This window comes from Agelaius phoeniceus, chromosome 4 (genome assembly GCF_051311805.1).
Source record: "Agelaius phoeniceus isolate bAgePho1 chromosome 4, bAgePho1.hap1, whole genome shotgun sequence".
In the NCBI taxonomy this organism is placed as follows: domain Eukaryota; kingdom Metazoa; phylum Chordata; class Aves; order Passeriformes; family Icteridae; genus Agelaius; species Agelaius phoeniceus.
The window spans coordinates 51630986-51655570 of record NC_135268.1 but is presented as its reverse complement, the minus strand read 5'-3'; the positions used below and the strand labels follow the sequence as shown (position 1 = coordinate 51655570).

Genomic DNA, 24585 nt, shown 5'->3' with positions numbered 1-24585 from the left:
CTAAAATGATATCAGGCATATTTGGAGGAACCATTGAAACTGATAAAAGAATCTCAGTGATTCATTCTTGGAGAACTGAATTTGAACAATCCTAGAACTGGAAGGGCAAGACTAAGTGAGCTTGACCAGCAGCATGAGATGCCTTGTCAGAAATAATATGAGCCTGCAAAGAGTCTATATAGGAGAGGCATGAGTTGAGAGTGATGACAACTGAGTGATCTACAAGGAAGCAGTATGCAATGGTGGCACAGCTAGAGCTCAGATGTCTTCCTCACTTTGAATCAAATGCAGCCTCCTCAGACCTCAGTGCATTATATCTTTCTGGCTCATTTCTCACATCACCCCATCCAGGTACTTGCATTATATCTGGTAATGTTTTGAAATTGTGCCTTGAAGAGGTGTGCAAGAAGCACTACCTGGCTGGCCAACCAGCCCCACTGGGTGAGATAAAAGCTACCCTTCCCTACTCTCATTTCTTCACCCCATGTTGTATGCTGAAAAGCTCAGCATATCTGAAAATAGCTTTACTTACCTGGTTTCAGTAAAAGCTGAGGATTTTTCCAGTATCCTGCATTATTTGCACTTCCTTTTGACAGCAAAATAGCAATTTTTTTCCCAATTATTTTTTTTGTTCAACATATATGTTTCCATTCCCATGTTTGGAAGTACGGGAAGCTGATGGGCCTAATAAAGGATGGATTTGTGAAAGGGTTATCCTCATGTATGAAACTTCAGAGGATGAACTGTCAAGGAAGAGGGGCAGGCAACAGGAACCACAGAAAGTAGGGACCAGGAGCAAGAGAAACAATGTATAAGCTTATTGCTTTCAAAACAGCAAGAACATACAGGTATGCAGAAAGTAGCTGCGTGTTTTAAATAAAACATTCTGCCAGAGCATCCCTCAGAATTTGGCCCTCCTGGTTCCCACGGGCAAATGAACAAGGCATAGCAGGCACTGATGCTATCTCAGCTTCCTACTCCCAGACTTCAGCCATCTGCTCCCCCTTACACTCACAAATTTAGTGCACAATACAGCAGTAAAACAAGATCCTGATATGGAGGCTATTTTCAACTCACTCTATGAAGTTTCCATTCTGGCAGTCAAACTATGATGAAAACAGTGATGTAGACTACTTTAGGAACAAAGCCATGAGATGCATTCAAAATCAGGTAGTAACAGGGGTAGAATTGTGAATCTACTGATTTTGGCACACTGAAAGAATTGTGCTGCCCATTGCCAGGCTAAAACTATGAAGACAACTCTGATTAAAGAGCAGAGGGTGGTATTAGTCCTTTTAACAAAACCCTTTATAATGGAGGAGGGTGGAAGTTTAGCAAAAGTTACTATACATTATCTACATCCATAATCTGAAAGTACTGTAGGTTGGGCATTTTGTAAAGCAACAGGCAGGTGTCACATTCCACATCACAGTGCTAGCTTTCAACTTTTCTACCTCAGTAGGCAATGGTAAATTAGGAGTTGTGTTGGTGATCTAACTTCCCAAATAATGAATGAGCTTGTTTACAGACACCCCAGAACATTGCTTTTCCCATTCTCAAGTTCTTTTTCTGCTGATGTTATTTTCATCTTTGCTGCATAAGTCATGTCACTAGGCATTGTATTGCTGACATCCAGGTATTCTGTGGAGTGGAAATTGTTCATCTGCAATTCATGCAGTTTCATCAGATCTGAAAAATTACCTAGAAATGGGACAAATCCTCCTAATGTAACTCCTTTTCTGTCTGCTCCCTCTTTTCTTGTTCATAATAAGGAGATAATGCTATTCTAAGGAAATTCTGCTGCAAATTTTGATACCAAAGAGCCATTTGGAAGAGGTCTGCAAAATGGTCTGAAATTGGCACCTAGGAAGTGCAAAGGAAAAGATTATTAAATACCCTTGTAGAATCAAGGTAAGAGAGGCCTTTTGGCAGCAACACTGGGATTTTTGGAAAAGGAAATCCAATTTTGGAAAAAGAAGCCAAGTCCTTAAAAAAGTTGCCTGCAAGCATTCCTAGAATTCAGCTAGACTGGCATCTCACAAAGCTCTGGAGAATTGAAAAGCCCTTTGGGATACTAGGCAGCAAGCCTGAGAATTGGCTGGCACAAAGACTACATTGTGTACTTATGTTAATTTTACTGATATTTGCTCATGTAATCACCACTGAACCAAATGTATACTGCCAGGTTTTCTATCAATGTGCAGATCTAAACTTAACAAACACTCAACTGCAATTGTCAGAACTCACAGAAAAAATACGGCTCAGTGGAAACAAGAAACTCCAGTGAAATTGTCAGAGGATCTATGGAGGCTCGTTTGAGCTCCTGAAGCATCAACACACCAACACAGACTTTTGGGATCAATTAGCCACAGTCTAGGGAAAATGACCACAAAGGATTGCTGCAATGCTGCCAGACCACAGCTGCCCAGTGAAGTTTTCCAAACTATGAAATGGATGAAGCAAATCTGAAGTTGAGGGGATGACAAGGATTATTTTACACTTAACTAGAATAATGATTAGTAATTTAGAATAACTATGAAATGCAAGCAGGCCAATTGGGATGCTTATAAGGTCAGGCTTGCAAAAAGCAATTTAAAAATAGAGGATTAAGTCCTGAGCCACTAAATTGTTAATGATAACACTCACTGGTATGATACACCATCTGAATTAGGCTGAAATGGTTCTGTAGTATTAGAATAGTATGTTCTCAGTAACCACATAAGTTAATAGTCCACTAAATTTCATTGATAATTATCCAATCAGTATTGGGAACATTATTTTGCAAAAGCTTAGGCCAATCCCCTCTAAAAATGTGGTCTAAGTGAACCAACACTGCTATAACCTTAAAAAATTGTTTTTCCTCTGGAACAGAAATCATAATAGTAGCTGTTCAACTGTGGTGGCTTTCTTGCAAAGAAAAGATGAGAAACAGAGTGAACTGCTTCATAAGCAACTGTAGTTCACATAAGCTATCTGCAGCCATAAATTTACCAGCAGCTAACGTTGCTATATTCATCTGAAAACTGCTGCCACTCGGGAAAAACACATCTCATGTCACCCTCTATGTTCAGAGCCATTTCAGCATTTAGTCTCAAAATGCCTCTGAACATGAGTCAGAGCCCTCAACTGTTACAGACTTGAAATAAAAATGAATCCTTCTTCATTTCCAAGTGAATGCCTAGTAGAAGAAGCCGTATCTGATAGACAAACCACAAGCTAAAATGCAAGCAAGCAGATTTGATACTAGGTGCAGAAATGAGAAGAGAACATGAAAACAAGATCCTAAAGGATTTTTAAAAACATTTTACTAGATATAACTAAGAAGCAGCAATGAATTAAAATTTTCTGGTCATGAACTGAAAATTACTCTGATCTGAAATTGATATATGCAGTTTGCAGTTAGTATTAAGCACTTGGTATATGATTGAAATTTAAGAGTACTATCCATTAAAAAGCCAAGGCATTATTTACTAATCAAAAAGATATGGCAAGAAGAGAAGACATTTCATGTGTTACTGAGGAGGTGTATCAAAAGGCATAACTCTGTCAGTCAGCACTTGAAGATCAGTATTGTATCACATAAAACGTGGCAGCATCTCTACGGACTACAGAGAACTAAATCACATTGTTGAAAAAAAATCTGATCATAGTAAGTGATACTCTGGTTTCTGTAGCACATTCAAACATGATTTTTACTTTGGATATTAGAACATGAGTATTGACAAGCGTACGATAAATGGCTGCTCTCTCAACTGGGCAAGATCCCTATAGACATAACGCAAGGTTTTTAACTTGTGCATATTTGCTTTTGAGCAAATTTTGTTTGACGATGTGGTATGATGCAGCTGGATGTTTGCTGTAGGATGTCACACCTTTTGAAGAGGAGCTGTAAACCCTACAAGTGGTTTAGTGTAAGAAAGAAAATCTGACTTTACAGAACTTCACAACACTGTCTGGTCAGGAAAAAAGAATTCTTCTGTAGTATACCCTCAGCAAGTTTGTTGACAACACCAAGCTGAGTGGTGCGAACAAGACACTGGAGGGAGGTGGGTCTGTGTGAAGTTCAACAAGGCCAAGTGCAAGGTCCTGCACCTGGGTTAAGGCAAGCCCAAGGACAAATACAGGCTGGGAGGAGAATGGATTGAGAGCAGCCCTGCTGAGGAGGACCTGGAAGTGCTGGTGGATGAGAGGCTGGACATGATCCAGCAATGTGCACTTGCAGCCCAGAAAGCCAGTTGTATCCTGGGCTGCATCAAAAGCGTGGTCTGTAGGTCAAGGACCACGATTCATCTCCTCTACTGTGCTCCTGTGAGACCCCACCTGGAGTACTGTATCCAGCTTTGGGTCCCACAACATAAGAAGGACATGGACCTCTTGGAATGAGCCCACAGGAAAGCCACAAAGATGATCAGAAGGATGGAGCCCCTCTCCCATAAGGAACAGCTGAGAGCTGAGGCTGTGGGAGACTTTATTGTGTCCTTCCAGTACCTAAAAGGGTGCAAGAAGTCTGGAGAGACTTTTAACAATGGGTTTATTAGGATGAAATTTCTTACTGTGAGGGTGGTGAGGCACTGGAACAGGTTGTCCAGAGAAGTTGTGGCTGCCACATCCATGGAAGTACTCAAGGCCAGGTTGAATAGGGCCCTGAGTAACCTGGTCTAGTGGAAGGTGTCACCCATGGCAGGGGGTTGAAAGTAGGTGGTCTTTAAGGTACTTTCCAACCCAAACCATTATATAATTCAATTCAACTCATACTTCACAGTTCAGAGATTTTGCAAAAACACCACACGGATTGAGGGAAACCTTTGGGGTGTTTGAAAGTATGAATTTACATTTTTGGTGTTTAAATGGGTTCTTGTGGTTACCTTTTGTTAAGCTACTGAGGTAATCATTAGACACAGATTATCTCAGTAATTGGCACCTAGAAAGTGGAAAGGAAAAGATGTCTCTAAAACTGAAGATAATTACTGAAAAAAAAGGATGGAAAGATTGGAAGCTGAAGCTGTATTATAGCAGAAGCCCAACTTCTTTGTAGAGAAAATACTGAGGTAGCCAGTCCTTTCACAATGGTGCCCAGTGACAGGACAAGAGCTAAACAAGAGCTAACACTTCTTTTTTCTGATGCTAACTGAACATTGGTAGTGGTTGCCCAGAAGGGCTGTGCTATCTCATATCCATAGAGATATTCAAATGGACATGGTCCTGGCAAGGCAACTTGCTCTGGCTGACCCCGCTTTGGCAGAAAGGGTGGTCTAGATGATCTGAAGAGGTCCCTTCCAACCTTGACCCTGCTGTGATTCTGTGACATTATGCCACTCAAGAGGGAAGCCAGGGGTAGATATACCTGCAAAGCACTTTCACTGCAATTTCTGTGGGAGTAAAATTAGTTGGAATGAGTGATATTAAGATACAGGGATAGTATGGCACCTATAAATAAGTCTGCTAGGAGAGTTAATACCTTTTATATCTGCTCTGTGTTTGGGGAAGGGACCAACAGTGTAATATTACAATATTCCTAGGACAAATGATGCCTTAAGTTTTAGCTTCTGTATTTTTCAGATTCTGTGCTGCTTTAGTGTGTAACTCTGAGCTTCATATAAAGTGTTAGCAAGTTCTCTTCACAAGGTAGGTAGACAAAACAATCCTTTTCCAGCTTGTCCAAGGACAACTGTTACCAGTTCCAGGCCCAAAAAGTATAAACAAAGGTGGACTGAAGAGAGAAAATAAGGAGGGATGAACTTCATAACCTAAAGCTATAATTGAACAGTTAACTCCAATTTAACAATTAACTCCAACAATTTAACAATTAATATACAAATGGACCAGAACTTATAAAAGTGAGAGACCCTGTGACCAGTCATCCATTTTTGTGACAATTTTGGGTTCATCTTGGCTGTAGCCCTGGCCAGGCTCTCATACTGCCCAAGGTGTAACCATTAAGGCCTTTTAATAAATCCCTACTTGATTCTTTTACTCTATCTAGCCTCTGTTCTAGGTCAGCCTTCCCAAGGCATCACTAAGGGTTAGAATCTGCAAAATCAAGAGGCAATCATACAGCATGACTGAATACTTCCCAGCACGACTAAGCCCTGTTTGGGGAAACAAAGATACAGTCCAGAATACTGCCTTTAAAAGCTTGTTCCAATTCACCATGTGATCTTTTTGCACTGTCAGAAAGATGGGAAATCTGTAACAGGAAATTTTATGAGATGGATTATTCTTCAATGAAACTGCTATAATTGCTACCCTTTGTTTGAGAAAAATGTTCAAGACAAGAAACTCCTTACATCTAAACTAGATCTTCCACCTAAACAAAGGCATATGCTATTACTGAAAAGACAGACACACAGAATAGTAGGGATTTTCTAGATACTGCTTTGTGAAACATTGCATGCCTGGCAGAAATCCACAGACCAGAAAAATGGCTTGTATCTGCTGTGTTCAGGGAAACTGTACATTACTCAGTACAGGACACTATTTGAGCCTTGTTTGTTTAACCTGACTTTATCCTCAGTGTTCTCTAATAAATTGCCAGGTGCAGTGTTCTTGCTGGCCATGTGGACAAACTGAAGACAATCAGGTTAGGAAAACAACAAAGATCAGATTGTCCTGGCTTCTATTCTTGAATTGATCCTTACTGGTTTCTATGATTTGCAATCCTATTCAATTAACTTTTTTACAGAACTGTGGTACAAACACTGACTAGTGATTTAGACTTAAGGCTTTAATTCTAAATTATTATTCTATTGTAGTAAGATTAATAGAAAAACTTGGGTTTTTTTTCCTAGTACAAAATTGTTCTAGTCTCCAAAATGCAGCTATTTTAGGATGGTATCTACAACAACAGAGCCTGATAAATTACCCATCTGTCAGAGCTGAGCTTTTTCTAGATGATCTCTGACAAACTTCACTATTTTGTAAATTTTTGTTGTAGACAGTTCCAAAAGGCTTCCATCAGTTGTGGATTTGGTGCACATGATAACATGGTGCCCATGTAGTTTAGCAAAATGGCCATCATAAAAGTAAATTCAAATTCTAGATACAATTTTCAAAAAAACTCAAAATCAAAAATTGCTGGATCAAGCAAAAATAACTGAATTCAAGAGCCCCAGATTTCTTTTTTACTATTAGCCCTACCTTTCAGGATCCCTAAAAAGCCCCGTGCTTTACAAAACAGAGAGACCATTGGAGGAATTCTTAACAATTTATATGCAAAGTATACTGGAGTCTGTTGTCTCTGTGGCTTGGCTTGTAGTAGTTTTCTGATTTTACTGCACATATTCTTGTACTATACTGTGGTTATTCACACATCTTTAATGCATATTCTCTTATAGCTGGAAACTTTTTTGAGGTGGGACCACCTCATAAAACCATTTATAAGACTATTGCCTGCAGGAGCATAATACACTCTGCAGCCTGTGTTGATGGCTCTATGTCTCAAATTATGTACATTAGGAGGAAAGGTGTCCACTCTCACCCTTTTCTCTTGAGCAGACACAGCAGTGATGCAGATCAGTTTGCAACATAAACTCCCTGAACAAGTGTTGCCTATCTGCTCAAAGGAAAATACAGATAGCCAGCTGGAACCATCCCAGAGACACAAATTTTTATATATATATGCTGGCAGTTGAACCTCTTTATACAGTGAGCTTCCCAGCACTCAGCTTATCTACATTGTTAGGAATATGAAAATATTTTAGCAGTAAATACCACTACCAAAGAAAGTAGGTTTATTTTTCATTTATTCTGGATTCCCATATTCATTCAATTACTGCTTCACAATTTTTTGCTGCTCTAGTTCTAATTCCAAACTCAAATCTCCTAATGAGAGACTCTAACTCCACCCCCCAAACAATCACTTCAAAATATCAATGCCATTTTATCTTCTCCCTTACTTACTTGCTGCATTTAGGCACTTCCCTGGCTACCACTACACTGAACAGTAAATTTAAGCTTTTAGCTAAAAGGTCAGATATATTTCAGTCCTGATGACTTTTATAAATGGAGGCTTTACTGAGTATCAGTCTGGATCTGATTTTAGCCCCTATAGTCATTAAAATAGCAGCAAATGTTACTCAGTCACAAATCCTACCATGAGGAGAAGATAATGTCCAGTTGGCCAGGAAAAGCTGTCCAGCTGGCCTTTTAAGGCAGCTCTAACTCCCTTTTGTACCTTTCTGTGAATGAAAGATCACAATATTTAATTAAATAAAGTTACACAGATTTGATAACATACTATAAGTTATTACACTAATAGATGATAACACAAAATACTTAAAATGGTACAAATTCTTCACTCAAGGTAGTAAATGTTTTTTGAGTGGACAACAATATACCAGCAACATAGCATGGTCACTAAGTTCTTTATAAGATTGGTTAAATCCTCTCTTCCCTTATAACTCTTATATTCATAAAACTACTAATAAAGCTATGTTAGGTTGTGAAATCTATTTCTGTATTCACAGCTTACTTTCATTTTGAAAGGATCCTCAGAAAGACTGCTATCTTCTTTTTGTAATAGGAAAAAAGGAGCACACTTTATAAGAAGTGCTTCTATTTCCCTGTAATCAACTTGTCAGTCTTTGACTGCCAAATTTTCAAGGTAGATGCCTGATCATTAAGAATATTAATCAACTTGGGAGCTCCTGCAAAATTACAAGAACTATTTCACAGCTGAACCTAATTCCTCCACCCTCTTTTTTTTGTTTCTTCATGAAGCCACGAGAATTGGCCTGTGGACCTCAAGGTGTATGTACTGTCAGTTGAAAATCACTCCTCCACAAAAAAGTGGAAACTTAAAACCCCAGTAATTTTGCTCACAGACTCAAAAACGTTGGGTGTTTTTGTATCTAGGTTTTCCTACTAGAAACATCATGTTCAGATATAACATTAATTTAGAAGATATAGGCAGACCAATATCAAATTAATGAAAAGTCCAGGGTGTCCTGTCAATTTCTAATAACAGCCCTTAACAAGTGAAGGACAATAGGGTGTTATTGAACTACAAAAAAATTCTGCCCATTCATTATTTAATGAAATTTTTCCTATGCTATAGATTGATGTCTGATGCAACTCCACTAATTCAGATGAATTGCATCATATGAATTCAACCTGAGTGACTTCACATCACTCTAATATTTAGTTAGAAACCTTATTGCCTTTTAATGCATATACATTTCATCTGCTAACAACATGAAAAACATATTTTGGTAAGCACAGGCATCTCGAGTGAATACCTCCTCTCTCTTCCTGAACACCGAGCAATTTCTGTTCTACTGGTTTTGCCATTTCTGCCTACAGAACTCCTACAAGTTCTTCATAAATACTTTTACAGGTAAGGCCGGACAAAGGAAAGCTTCCCAACAGAGGGATCCGTCTCAGGCGAGCAAGGCAAGTTGCCCTGTTCCACCCAGGAGAGGGCACTCTTACACCTGGCCACGCAACCGGACATGGACACCTATGGGAGGAACAGGAAAGTTAAGATGACATCTTCAAACTCGGTCAACTTGCACGACCAGTTCGTTATTTTTATGATAATGCTAATCACAGGTAAGTTGAATCATCCAGACGTTGCCACAACAGGAACGCAATATGACAGACAATAAACGTGCGGGCTAAATTTATTCTTAGTCTCTGAAATGTGCTGAATGATATGCAGATAAAAAAGACAATTTCTGCATTTCTCTGGTAAAAGCTGGGATCGTAGAAAGAGAGCTGTAGGTGTACCTTCCGTAGAAAACGAAGGTTAAATTTAAAAATAACCTGTTTCTATGAATATTAATTGTTGCCTTTTTTAAAAATAAAGCACTATTATAAATGAGCATACAAACATTTAAATGCAAAGTGCATATAATCTAGTACTAACACAGCCAGTAAAGTTAATCCTTATATGAATATCTGAAATAAATAAAATAAGAATTTAAAATGCTACAGGTTCAACCCCTGTTTCTAAAGGGGTTGAAATTAATATACATATCTCTTGAGACAGCTTTCCTCTTCAATAAGTAATCCTCCAGCAACAAAGAGAGAAGATCAAGCCTGACATTTTTGATTTTTCTAAACTAAAGAAGCCAAGATGAAGAGGTGGTAGTTTTGTTATGCAAGACATAAAACAGTAAAAGAGAAATAGAATGCTGCATACTGCAAAGTTAATGTTTCAAAAATCTCATTTTCCTCTAATCACAGGGGACTATCTCAATAATTCCAAATTTTCTCTCAGTAATTCTACTATAAAAATGTCCTATTGATATGAAAAGAATAAAATTAGGAAAATATGGAAATGAGAAAAAGATCACCAAGAATCTTAACTTGAAGAACAGAAAGCACTTAGTGCTGTCATAAGCATCTTGGAGTCCCCAGGCAGTGCACTGGGGCTGGGGGCATCCATAGCCAGAGAGAGAAGAGCCATGGGTGGGGGCATCCATAGCCAGAGAGAGAAGAGCCATGGGTGGGGGCATCCATAGCCAGAGAGAGAAGAGCCATGGCTGGGGACATCCATAGCCAGAGAGAGAAGAGCCATGGCTGGGGACATCCATAGCCAGAGAGAGAAGAGCCATGGGTGGGGGCATCCATAGCCAGAGAGAGAAGAGCCATGGCTGGGGACATCCATAGCCAGAGAGAGAAGAGCCATGGCTGGGGACATCCATAGCCAGAGAGAGAAGAGCCATGGCTGGGGATTTCCATAGTCAGAGAGAGAAGAGCCATGGCTGGGGGCATCCATAGCCAGAGAGAGAAGAGCCATGGCTGGGGGCATCCATAGCCAGAGAGAGAAGAGCCATGCACATGGGGCTATATTGGATGTACAGCGAGTCCATTGTGCACAAACTTTGCATGAGCCACAGCCACTTTTCCATGAAAATGTGGGGACTCTTTCCTATATATAGGTTACATGATAGACTGTATATTTCCTATATACATTTCACATTACATGGGAAATTACAGTGTTTAGGATGTTTGGTTATCCCAGCACTGGCTAATAAATATTGTTAGCCTTTCCATATTGAGAGCTTGGGCTGAGGCCTTGCAACCACTGACCCTACCAACCTTCCTCCTGCAATAACCTTACATATTTTGAACTTCAACTATATCTCCTTCTCCCACTTTCAGGAGTCTTTCAAAACAATATGCCAATCATAATAAACAATGCATAGATACTCAGAATTGTATCTCTCACTTTATTAGTTGTGATCAACACCAACAGGCAAAAGCATAAACCAATCTGCAGCCAGTTTGTAAAAGCTGCTATTGAAAGAGTTGTTCAGTATGAGACTAAAATGGTGATAGGGTCAATGAAGAACTATCTCCTGAAATCATATATACTACAGATATTTTTAATTCAAAAAAATAGCTATGTTCAATGTACTACAGTTGTACATATTGTGTGTGGATTTTTCTAAGGGCAAAATACTAATGAGAACTTAATTCAGGGCTTTATTATCAATGTACCATAAAATATATTAGGGAGTCAGACATGGGAGTCCCTGAAATCACACAAAGAGTCTGTTCTCAAATTTTGTCTAGGCATTATCTTTTTTAACAAAGCAAAAATAAAACAACAAACAAAAACCCAACTCCACCCAAAAAACCAAACCAAACCCCAAAACACCTATTCAAAGTCTATGGTCCTGTTCTACCCTAAACCCCTGTAGAATCTTCTGTAAAATAGTAAATTACAATAAAGTATAAAACAGTATTGAAGGTATAAAGTGATACTTCCAGCATGCTGATTATGTAAGGTACTGATTTTTACATAGACTTTGATCCTGGCAAAACTCACCACTACTTGGTTCTACCATCCAAAAAGCCTTTCTATATCTGTCTTTCAGCAAAGAGAAAATTAACACAGTATTATGGTGAATATGAAACAGTTGTAAGTGAAAAATGCCTACTTAAGGACAAGGGAAAGGAATGGGATATAACAAGGAAAAGAGATACAGTAATTCATATTAATTTCATTTTTGCAGCAGCAGACTCTGACATTTGTAATCCAAATGAGCACACAAAAATGAACCTCGGTACAAACCAGACAAAATCATTGCCCTTTACCATGGCTGTTACTGGATGTTCACTACATATAACATAAAAGCATATTCACAGGAACACAAAGGATTTTGACACTTAATAAAGGTCATGTTTTCCACTCCATTCAGAGCAAAATCTGAATATTGGAAGCTTAGCTTCTTTCTGTGAGCTGTCTGAAAAGACATGAAGGATTTAACCAGGAGATTTTATGTACTACCTTTATTATTTTTGTCTATAGTAGTCATAGTTGTTCAGCACACTACAAACCTAACTTTCATCTAAGAGGCAAAAAAGAGTTATCATCCTTTCTCTACTGGTGACAGAAAAGCCATGGCCTACCTCCTCGAAAAGAATTTGAGACATATCAGTGGAACTCAGATGTCTAAATTATTCTGAAAATGAAAGTGTAAGATCCCACTATTAAGTCATTAAAAAGAAACCAGGCCTACTGCAAAACAGTCCTTTTCATAAAGGTATTGAAAACCTTAGCTGAAAAACTGGATTGTATAAAACATTTTAAATCTGAAAATAAAAATTGATGAACAGATGCACATGCATCTGTTTTTCTGTTTTTACAGAAAAATGAACTTTTTCTGTATGAACAGAAAAATGAACATTTTCTGTTTTTACAGAAAAATGAACTTTTTCCAGTCAAACTACATAGGAAGAGTAAACACATTAAAGGGACTACATGCATCTGTATATAGTCGACAGATTTAAAAAAAAATATTTTTTTTGTTGCTTGTATTTTCTTTATAGTGTATATAGTAGTTAAAATGCTGTGTATACTAATGGAGGTGAATGAATGGCACTTGCAGATAACAGCCCTACCAGAAGTCGACATTTGTTGAGATAAATGTCTGTGTTGTACGTTGTCCTGCACTGCACCGTTAAAAGGGGGCCTCATAAAATGTTCCTGTAAACCTTAATGTCTGGCAAGCCTCTAGCTCCTGAATAAACAGTTCAAAATACAATCTCATGTTCCCCTCTGAAAATCTATGCTCTTTGATAACATATTTTATACACCTCAGGTTAGAAGCTATGGTTGCTGTTTCCCTATTTCAGATTTCAGAACAGAAGCAGCATCGTGGGTGCGCACGTTTGCTTCTACAATAAAATGTCCATTACACAGGGCTGACCTTTGTCTTTCACTCTACTTTTAAAACATTGTAGCAGAATCTGTGAAAAACAGCAGTTCCTTTCACTGTCCCCATTAAGTAACCTGTTTCTGGGCCTGCAGGTTCTCCTGGTCCCGTGTGAGGAGGCACCGGCGTCTCCAGGGGGAGGGGGGAAGAGGACGAGGAGCAGGTCTGGGGGAGAGACGTGGAAGGAATAACATTTTTCTCTGCCGAGCATAATGGGAAAAAAATAGATGAGAATTGCTGTTATGGCCCCGGGTGAGCAGATTCTCAAGTTACGTGGGAGCCCCCTAGTTCTTTTTGCTCGAGGGCTTCAGCAGCAGACATACCAGCTGCTCCTTGAGCCAGCTGTTTCCTCAGCGACACCTCAGACACTTCTCCGCTGCCGCGGACCGGGCCCGGCCCTGCCAAGGGCGCTCCTTAACACCCGTTCGCCGGCCCGCTGCCTCAGGGCTCACCCCGCGGCCGGTGCAGGGCCGGGCGGGAGCCATGACGACACAACGGCCTCAGCTGCGCCCCGAGGCCCGCCCGCGGCGGGGCTCTGCCTGAGGGGTGCCCCCTCACGCTCTCACCACGGGCCCGCCCGGCCCGTGACAGGGCGAGCGGCTCGGGCAGGTGTCTCCCGGGACGGGCGGGTGGGCGGCCGGCGGGGCGAACCCCTGCTCCTCTGCAGGTGGGCAGCGCACCCTTCCTTCGGGGTCAGCGGGGAGGTGGCGGCCCAGAGCCCACTCGCCGCAGCCGCCCCACCGGCAGCGTCCAGCCACGGCCCCCCCGGCTCCACCGCCGCCCCGGTGCCGCTCCGGCCGCGCTGCCGCGGCCCCTCCTGAGGAGCGGCGGCAGCCCTTTCGCGCATGCTCGGCGCGGGCGCCATTTTGGTAGGGCCGGGAGTTCTCCAGCGGAGCGGCGGCGGAGCTCGCTGGGCCCGGCGCGGAGGGGGCGAGGGGTGCCCGCTGCGGAGATGGCCAACATCGCGGTGCAGAGGATCAAGCGGGAGTTCAAGGAGGTGCTGAAGAGCGAAGAGGTCAGAGCCTCTCCCCCCACCCCCTGCGCGTCCGCCACCACCACCCTCCCCCGTGTGAGCGTGGGCAGCAGTGGACGGTGCGGGTGCCCCGCCGGCCTTCGTGGGGACCCCGCACCCCCCTCGGCCCCACCTCCCCGTCCTGGAGGTGGGCCCGTCCCACGGCATCTGGGAGGGGAATGGCGATTCCTGGGGACACGGGGCCCGCCAGCCGTTGGGAGGAGGAGGAGGGGGCCGCAGGAAGCGCGGCGGCAGGGCCCGAAGAGGCCGGGCGGGCCGGCCCCCGGCCAGGGCTCCCGGCGGTCGGTGCTCGGGAGCGCCGCCAGGCCGGACGCCACGGAGCGGGGCGGGTGGGGCCGGCCCGGCCTCCGCGGGGACCCCCGGCACGCGCCCTCCCGCGTCCGCCCGCGCGGCACCGGCAGGGATGGATGGATAGATGGAACGGACTGGGGAGGGTGAGCCGGGGTACGTGATCCCACACATCCCCTTCAGCTGACCCCTTTGGCTCGCCAGGGCCCGAGGCTGCAGGGTAGGGGTTTAATGTTTGGGGCTTTTTAGCGTTTGCTATTAAACCTCCATTTAGCTTCCCTTTATACAGAACTTCCTTTATCCCACTGCAGGCTTACTCACCTTCAGAAGGATGCTTTTAAAGCCTCACTCATTTCAGTCATGTTACCTCGTTTCCCGATCAGTATGTTCAGAGGTATGTGGTGGTCAGTAAGAGAGGCTGACTACTTTCAGGGCAGCAGTAAAGAAGTTCTGATCAGTTTGGGGGAATATATAGCAGTGTTTGCAGGCTTGCATCAATACAGCTTTTGCTGTGTCTGTGTCTGAGTTGGTGGACGTCAGCCAGATATGTTTTAATGGTTGTGTCGTCATTATCGTCCTACTTGGGATGATGTTGCAGGTTAGATCCTTGTGAAATATTAATGTGAATATGTAACTCCTGAAGCTGGTGTTTCAGAAATCTGGACATATTCACAGAGAAAAAAATGAGAGGATAATTTTTGAAAGGTACTAATGGCTTTAGGAAAACACGTTTAGGGTAGCAGTAGTTGATGTACTTTTATATTGTATGCTAAAAACATTGTTGCTATGCATCTTGAACTAGCCCTTAGAAAAATGCATGGGCCTTGTTTTACAGCTGCCTTTAGAGCCCAGGCTGATTTTGCCAAGCTATTGCACAGCAAATACAGAATTGCATGGAGACCAAGAGAAATTTCTAGGTGGATACCTTTATACCAATGCTAGAGAATGTAGACCTCATACCCTGTATAACCAGCTGATACTGTGGAAACAAAGAAGTCTATTTGGAAGTGCTTTCTAAAGGCTTCAAAACCCTTTCCCTTTGCTTTATGTAGAGAAAATAAAAGAAACCTTACCTTACATAGGTTTTGGGGAGGTGAATGGTAAATTTTCTTACTGTAAAGGTTGGATCTAGTGTGCTCATTTTTTATTATTTCTGTTTGTCTAGTCTTTAGGACACAGTTACAGAATTTTGAAAATGGATATTATTTTAAGATAGCCTTTGAGCTGCCTGAAGCTATCCAGAAAAAAGGTCATAATTCTTATGAAATTCAATTAATGGAATTTCAAAATCATAGTATAGCAGACTCTTGATATTTCTTTTTCTTCTGCCATTAGCAAGCTACATAAGGGTCATGATACATTAGTATGTATAAAATTGCTGTTTACAGACTATACTGACTCCCATGTCTTGAATGCAAAATTTCAGCGTTACTCAATGGTTACCAAAGTTGCAAGCAAAGTTTTTTTTGTGAATGTTTGTACATTCCAGTGCAGTCAAACTATGGTGTCATTATCACTGGGTGTGAAAACATGTGGAGTGGGATGATGAATGAAGGTCCAATTAAATACTACAAATCACAAAACAAAATAAAAAGGAGTTTTCTTACTATTTACTAAAATTATTATTAAACATGGTTTCTTCAAAAAGAAATCTTTTTAATGAATGGCAATGTAAAATTTGTTGTTTAGAAGTTTGTTAGTCCCTCTCTGAAAGCAAAGTGGCTCACATTATCTGTTCTTAAATTATTCCTGATTTAATGCTTCAAACTACTTGAAGAGCAGCCCCTCCTCCCCTTTTCCTTGTAGATGTAAGATGTAATAGGAGCACAAATGCCTGGGAAGGGGGTAGGCACACAGGGAGAAAAGTACATAGGAAGTTTGTTCTCTGTCTTCTTCCACTACTCACCTTTATGCTGAATAGAGTGGTGGAACTAGAAATGTTTTTAAAAGGGAGCAGCTGGATGACAGTTAATTCCTTCTGCATTTTAATAATGTGTTGGAAGTGCTAAACTCACTGTAAAGTATGTTTATCCTTGCTGTGGATAAGTATCTAGGAATCCTTGCCACTCAGGACTAAATAGACTTTTCATATTATTTAGCCCTTCCTTTTTTCTTGAATGAAATTTCTGGGAAATAACTAAAATGTGAAATACTACCTTGCTGTCTGGTTTACAAGTAAGAGATGAAGGATCTTCCGTATTTCTAAGCTGAATCTGGGACTTCTTGAGTGTTTTGTAAAAGTATTTAAGGTCTTATCACACTTGAGGAAGAGAAAAGTGCTTCTGCTCTGCTTGCTTTATTATTTGTAGTTTTGTTATAAACACACATTACATTAAGAAGTAGGGTATTGCTTATATGAGAGGGATACCTGTAACTTTGCATCTCTTAATATTTGAATTAAATAGATAAAAATAATCAAAGCTTCTTTGTCAGGAGTGCTCTCTAAAGTATGATTTTTAAACTTCTTACTTTTGTGTGTGGAGAAAGCTTTACAGTTCTAAGGTGGGCGAGGTATTGTGCATCTGTAACAAGGATAAAGTTGTTAAGTTCATCTAGGTAGTAACTTTACTGGTTAAATATGTGTAGGCAAGAGATCAGATGTTCTACTTTATCTCTCTCCTTCTTCCGTCATTTCATTAATCTGTTTTCTTGTTGGTTTTATGGGCTGAAATTATAAAGCTACAAAATATATGTTGAACAAAAGTATGAAGCTGCAGCATGATGGAGAAACCAATGAAGAGGTGGAAGGAGAATAGTATCCTGCTTTTACTAAGTAGGAGAAAGTTTTAGTGAGGGTTAGCTGGTGTTATTTTTAGATTAAGTTACTGGAATGCTGCATTGGGTAGCCAAATCCTTACCTGCTCTCTGTTTACAAGTAGCTATCTTATGAGAGGGAGAACTTGCCTGGCATTTAATAATTAATATAAACATGAAAGATCTTGTGGTCACTTAAAGACTGATGCTGAGACGTATTGTAATTGATCAGGTATGTTAAACATTACGTGTAACTTGTTTTTTGTAATTTAATAAAGCATCAGTGTTTACTTTGAAGAAATTAGACTCTGCTAGCAGTGAAGGATTCAATGTTTAATTGGCCATCCAATTTCCTTTATCATGTGGAAATGTAAGGTGTTTTCTACTAATTGATACCTTTTGCAGTGAAAACTCTAATCTGGTATTGAAGGTGACGCTTTGGGAAACATAGCTTCCTTCTAGCAAGAAGAGAATTGCTGGTATGTCTACCATGAAATGTTCTTCTCTTACAAATATGAAGAGACATTTATGGCAGGTAAATCCAGGTAGAGCTGTGAGTAAATTTAACTCAGCTGCAATTATGGAGTGTATCTTCATGAACAGATATGAAGTAGCAGTGTAAATTTGTAACTTGCTTGAACCCAAAACAGCATTCAAGCAAAGATAGTGGGTTAACAACAAAAACTTCAAGAACTTGATTTCCAAGAAGGAAATGAGTGTTTGTTTTGGAGTCTGCTATGTGTTTCAGTGATTTGCAGGCAAAAGGGAAGGGAAAAATAGCTGTAGTCTGCCATACCTTTCTTGGACTTGTAAAGACCTGGTGAGTAGGCCTTTAGAGATCTTGTAATTTATTTCAGTATATAGCAAGATACTAAGTAACATCTCTGAAAATGTTTTTGCTGTTTGGAAAAGCCATAGATTTAATCTTCAAGCTCCTAAAAACTTCATTGCTTTAGTTTGCTTATATTTGGGCAGTCTTAGATACTGAATCCATTAATGTGGAAACTTCTGGTTGTAATTGTACTTTAGCATTAGTAGGATTCTTGTTTTTCTTCCTATTTATCATGTAGAAGCAATGCAGGTATTTATAAGAATGAATTTTCTTCTATTATGGTTCCTGAGCCAGCAGCATACATATTTTAAACAGTATCCATTTGACAGTGATACATGTGCTTAACCTTTGACTTGTAAGAATAGTCCCATTGAAGTCAGTAGAAGTTTAGTGAGTGCAGTGGGATTGTTTTCATTGTTTAATCCCAGGGGGCAGCAAGTACTGTGCAGCTGCTCAATCAGATACCCCACTCCCCACAATGGGCTAGGAAGAATTGGAAAATAGATAAAATCCATGAGTTAAGATAAGAGCAGTTTACTAATTTAAATAAAGTAAAATATAGTAAAAATAATGGAAAGGGAGATTACGAAAAGAGAGAGAAGAATAAAGCTGGATGAAGACAAGGGATGTCCAGTGCAATTGCTCACTACCTGTTCATCTGTTCCCAGCCCATCCCAGCATCAATCAGCAGCTCCCAGCCAATCCCCCCAGTTTCTATACTGAGTGTGACATTCTATGGGATGGAACATCCCTTTGGCCAGTTTGGCTCAGCTGTCCTGGCCATGCACCCTCCTGGCTTCCTGTTCCTGTGCTTGTTGGCAGAGCATGGGAAACTATAAAGTCCTTGACTTAGAGTAAGCTGTACCCAGCAACATCAGTGTGTTATCAACATTATTCACAGACTGAATCCAAAACCCAGCTCTGTATCAGCTACTAGGAAAAAAATTAACTCTGTTTTGGCCAAAACCAGGACAACTGCGAAAAAAGCTTGAGTGTGCTTAGTTGATTGAGAGGCATAAAGGTAAAAAAAGGTGTAAACATAAGAACGCTGAAAGTGTCATTATTATATTGGTACCAGTCTCTCCGAAGGCCTGCATATGATTAAAAAAATGTGTGTGGAGCTTGGGGCTGCTATGCAAAATGGAATCTTAGTGGGCTGGAGAAATGAATGTCCTGGCAGGAACCTTTTGAAGCTCAGCTAAGGTAGGTGCCAAGTGCTACACCTGGGAGGAAGTAACTCCATGCATCCATATGTACAGTCAGGAGACTGACTGGAAAGGAAGCAGTCTAGCAGGAAAAGAACTTCATGACCTAGTGAAAAGCCAGTTGAACGTGATGGTGGTGGCAAAGAAGTCCAACCACATACTGGATTGCATTAGCAAGTATGTAGCCAGGGAGTTGTGAGAAGGGATTCTTCACCTCTGTTCTCTGCTTGAGAGAACACGCGTGGTGTTCTGTGTTCAGATACATACACAAATGAACTGAGCATAAAATTGTCAAGGTGGTTAAGAGCACAAGATGTGTGAGAAGACAGTGAGAGAGTTGATGTTGTCGAGAGAACTATTGAGAGGGACATCTTCCTGTTATCTATAAATACCTAATGAGAGACTCCTGAGAAGAGCCAAAGTTGTCTCAGAAGTGCATGGGAATATGGTAAGAGGTGACAGACACAAACTGGAACATGGGAAATTCTGGTCAGACACTGGGGAAAAAAATTACAATGGTAGTAGTCAAACATTTAAGCAGTGTGATAGCAAGCTTCCAGAATCTCTGTGCTTGGAGTTGTTCAAAACTCAACACATTCTTAAACAACCTGTTCATATTGGACCTGCTTTGAGCAGGAGATAGGGACTAGAAGCCACCCAGCTGTCTCCACCTGCATGAGTACAGAATCTCTAGTATAAGTTTGGTTTTTAATTACTGCTTCTGTTTGTCAAAGAAAACATAAAAGGGTTCCAACTCTGTTGCGACATCTGGTAAAACCTTTCCCTGTAAACAAATAGAAAAATTTTGAAGTAGAACATTTCTTTTAGTTTAAAAGTTTTCACTATTGTATGACAAATTGGAGGCTGGGTTTTTCTGGTAGATGCAATGCTATCAGGGTTTTTATGTTGGACAAGTTCTAGTTTGGAACCCTGAAAGTAGAACAAATACAAGATTTGTACTACTTCTTTAAGCTTCATTTCTCTGAAATGTGAAGATTATCTTAACTTTAAAATAGTTGTTTGTGAGATCTTTGGTACATCACCAAGAATAATTTTGTCTGCTGTGTTTTTAGCCATGCCTACAGTTTTAGGCAAGACAAGGTTTAGACCTGTTTCCTATAACTGCATAAAAAGAATAGTGAAACACCATTACTGTGCATCTTTGGTTTCCTTAATCCTATCTGGGGTGTGTTGGTTATATCTTCTAGTTTGTACTGGGGAATAACGCAGAATGGTTCTGTACATCTTTGCCATCAAACGAGTTTGTCCATAAGTGGTGAAAAAATTGCCTGTTATTCTCACATCTGGGATGGTATTTCAGAATTATTAGGTTTATTTATAGTTAACACCCCTTTACCTGAACCATGTAGCTGTTCCTCAAATTCTGTGAATATAATATCAGTGCACTTTTAGGATCAGTATTATGTAGGTACTAATCAGTACTAGCATTAAGTCTGTGATTTAAAATATACAATGTCACTGATCATTTGACCAGACCTATGAGTTTGCCAAGTACCGGTAGAGGAATATTTGTGCAGAGAAGAATAGATTTATTGCTTTTGCCTGTGTCACTTGGTGACTTTTTTATGTTATTGTGTATCCAGTTGGGTCCAGATTTCTAGTGAGTGGTCTACATATCAGTTGGCAGAATCCTAAAGATTTTGGGAGTAAGTGGAAAACAGAAAAACTTAAGTCTGCATTGGAGTCAGACTCATTTGGTTGTTTTTGGTAATGTCATAAAAACCTGAGGAAGGAGAGCAGTCCCTCGTTACAGGAGTGGATTAATCAGTTTAGGACGAGGGGATAGATTGTAGCTGATGATGGTAGCCTCTGATAACAACACCTTTACCAATTCCAGTCTTGCATTCATTCTTCTGTGCTTGTTTCCAGGAGTTCTTTTAATAGAAAGGAAGTGTACGAGTCCTAAGGTTAGTTCATTTTATCATAATAAATTTGTGTAAGTATAAACTGCAAGAAAGTGCTGGTTAACAGTCCAGTGGTCTTTATTTTTCATTCAGCTAGTGCAAGTACTTAGAGTGTTTCTTAAATTATTTACCTATTAAATGGTTTTTAGATTCCTGGATTCCATAATCCTAATAAGGACTGTTGTCATTATACTTCATCACTTTTACACTAATAATTGCCCCTGGTATTAAATTGAGAAAATGCTTTAGGTTACAGTTTATCATTAACAGGCAGGCTATCTCATTGTCTTTGACAAGCTAAGTAAAATTTCTGCAATTTAGATATAGCAAAGGAATCAATTCAGTTATTTTATGGCAAAGAGTAGGAAGTTTGGCAAATAATATTCTATATGGCACTCTAGGGATGTTTCACAGAATTACTGAATATTCTGAGTTGGATGTAGTCCACTTCTGCAGTCTTGATTTATCCAAAACTTTCCTTTGAGATTATATCAGTGTTAATATTTGTAATATTAGAGTTGGGAGCACTTGAATATGCTTGCCCTGAGTATTTAATGAAATAGTATCTGCATCATAAGTATCTCTGTGAGTAGCAAAAGTAACTTTCTTTGAGTACCAGATCTGTGTGTGTTAATCTAGTATTTTGCAACAGAATTCTGCTAAAGTAATGGATTGCTCCTGTCTATCCTTCAAAGTGTCTGCACAGGAGGGAGATACTGTGAATGTCAATGGCTACAGAGGAAGCTTCATTCGGTGTTATGCTTTATGGGACACTGTAAAAGTCAGGCCTGCAGTACTCCAGCATAACTCCAGTTTGGCTATGCCAACATCTGGGAGAGCTGGGCTCATCCTGAGTGTCATTCTTCTGTTGGATGGCTAATAAGGGCTGTCCTGTCTACTTTGTCACAAAATACGTAGGAAACTAATTGAAGTTCATTATTTCATAATTTTTATTCATTATTAGCCAGTATGATCAACAGTTCAGATTGGGAAAGACTAATGAAAGACTGTAAGTCTAATGACTTTTAAAGAAACAAGTTTAAGGTAACATGCCTTCAGATTCTAAATACATCTATGGAATGTTTCAGGAAGGGAGGAAGAAACTCAAACGCACAAATACATTAGTCCATATTTTACTTAAACAGGTATTTTAGCTCAAGCTGAAAATATTTTACTTTTTATTTTTAGCTGAAGAGGAACTGTGAGGAAGTATTTTTGAGTTTTTGCTATGTTAGGATGTGTTAAAGTACAGGAGGCTGTGATGGAATAAGGTAGCATACATGAATGGAAATCATGGTAGCTGTGTTGTTTTTTCTTTGGAGGCTCTTAGAGCCTTCATGATGTTTAGGTAAGTTCTTCCACTTTGGAATAAGGGTGTCCATGTGGGAAGCTAGCACAGAAAAACTCTTGAGCTATTTTTGCTAGTCTTCAAGCTCTGAGACTGTGATTGAATTAGCATAATCAATTTAAAATGAACTGAATCCTGTGATTCCTTTATATGTAGAATTGCTAACCTAAATAGGGTATATACATGGAATTTACTGCAGAGTCTGCATCAAATGGTTTTGTATGTTCATAAAATGGCTAATTCAAATAATGGTTCAAAATGATTATTAAAGCATGCTTTATCTGCAGGGTTCTACATCAAAAACAGAACCATGCATAAAAAGATAGGAAAAATGCATCTTTTCTTTCTGCCCTTACTCTTCTGAAGGGAGCAGGAGTCCTTTGCACTATGCCCACACTGATGTCGGTATCATAGTAGGCTCAGATCACGTTTGGTAACTCTTGCACGCAGTTGATGCTCTGAGGTACTGTCAGTATCTTGCATAGCTCAGCATGGCCTGTGCAGGGGCCCTTAGAGGAGTACAGGAGAGAACATGTGTGGTTACGTACACACCGTTCATGGCTGGCACAGCGTTACCAGTGTAACCACACTGTCCCTCCGTGAGACAAGCAGTGACTGTGTAACTGCACTTGGGGCTTCTGCCACAACAGCTGGGGCCGTTACACCTCTGGTCTCCCAGACTGATGTGATGGTTTAGTCAGAAATAGCTTGGACAGACACTAGAGCTGAAGTTTCAGAATTCTTTTAACTAGTCCTAAGGCAGTTCCAGGGAGCAGTGTCACATTCCTCTTCCAGACTCATCTCTTCTTCTGCTTTTGTGCTTCTTCTCTTACTTGCAGCGTTCAGTGGTGAATCAAATCAGGGGTTGAGTTAAAATGAAAGAACTGTTGCTAATATGCGCTTATTTCAGATGTTTGCTATGCAGTTGTGTGAATGCTATTACAAAATCTTATCCCCTCCTTGACATTACTTCTGTGATAAGAAGGGAGGTAGGACCTTGGCCACTGTTAGACGGGTTTAAGGCACTGTGGAAGTACAGTGTCTTAAGTGTTTTGGTAGAGTGATGTTTTAACGGCTGAACATTAGCAGGAGTGGGTGGGTATTTACCTACCTTAAATTAAAAAAATTCTGCTAAAACTTTGTGGTGCTCCAGGTCTAACTCTTGAAAAATGAAGATGGTTTTAATATTTGAGATGTTTTGTGTTCTGACAGGAAAAGAATATCCCTCAGTATTGTTCTTGTATATTGTGATAGATATGAAAATTCTAGACTGTCTAAGCAACAGTAATACAGAATTCACACAGCATTCATACTTGTAGCTCTTTAGATACATTAAAATACAAGTTACTTATTAATAACATAGTATTTTTATCAGTAAATGAAACAAATAGTATGCAAAAACAATGTCACCTAGTTTTACTAGAACAGATGTAACCCTAATATATGTTAATATGGGGGAATGAAATAGAATGTGAAATTTGGTAGAACTTCCATGACTGAAATTATTTTTAGGTTTAAAGAACAAGGGAGCATTTTAAGGAAGTGTATTTCTTGGTATTGACCCTTTCTTATCTAGAGAACTGCTCTTTAATGTGCTTTTGACAGAAGTATTTCTTCTCTTTGCCCTGCCCCAGCCCTGGATTGTTTCTCTGTGGCGTTCCTCCGTGCTTTGAAGGTCAGCAGGCGCTTGCTCTAGAATGCAGATGTGATCTGCTGAGCTCAGCTGGTAGTGCAGCGTGTGTACTTCATAGCACTGTGGTAATTATGTGGCATTTCTGCTTCTCTTAATAATAATAGGCTCAGGATATGCACTTGATTTTGGCTTTTAAGCTGGAGTGAGTCTGAAGGAATATTTTGGAAGTATTGAACTGTTCCCTCTTGCTTTGGTACCTCTTTGAGGGGGTGGCAGTGGGATTATAAAACTGGTGTGGTTTTTTTTTTTTTTTTTTTTTTGGTAAGTTGAATTTGCTGTTTTTCTGCATGACAGTGCACTGCACTTTGCTTTGTTGAGTGACACCTCCCTTTTTTATGTTT

At 40.2% G+C, this 24585-nt stretch overlaps 2 protein-coding genes and 1 long non-coding RNA gene across 4 annotated transcripts in view; 2 read left to right on the top strand and 1 right to left on the bottom strand.

Annotated features, from left to right (window-relative positions):
* SMIM14 (small integral membrane protein 14) overlaps nucleotides 1-14828 on the bottom strand; it is a 56177-nt gene extending 41349 nt beyond the window's left edge. Inside the window, exon 1 of the mRNA XM_077177603.1 lies at nucleotides 14809-14828. The gene's annotated coding sequence lies outside the window, so the exon portion shown is untranslated. The remainder of the gene's footprint in view (nucleotides 1-14808) is intronic.
* Nucleotides 1640-12995, top strand: LOC143693979 (uncharacterized). Its single transcript, XR_013182135.1, has 2 exons — nucleotides 1640-1911; nucleotides 9335-12995. It is a non-coding gene; the product is annotated as an uncharacterized LOC143693979 (long non-coding RNA).
* The window catches only part of UBE2K (ubiquitin conjugating enzyme E2 K), a 44167-nt gene continuing 33563 nt past the window's right edge, over nucleotides 13982-24585 (top strand). Inside the window, exons 1-2 of one of the 2 annotated variants that reach the window (XM_054632602.2) lie at nucleotides 14036-14181; nucleotides 14799-14881. In XM_054632602.2, the coding sequence (XP_054488577.1) occupies nucleotides 14819-14881 (63 nt within the window). In that variant the 5' untranslated portion in view covers nucleotides 14036-14181; nucleotides 14799-14818. Of the gene's footprint in view, nucleotides 14182-14798; nucleotides 14882-24585 lie in introns of both variants that reach the window. The other variant, XM_054632601.2, reaches the window with a different exon arrangement.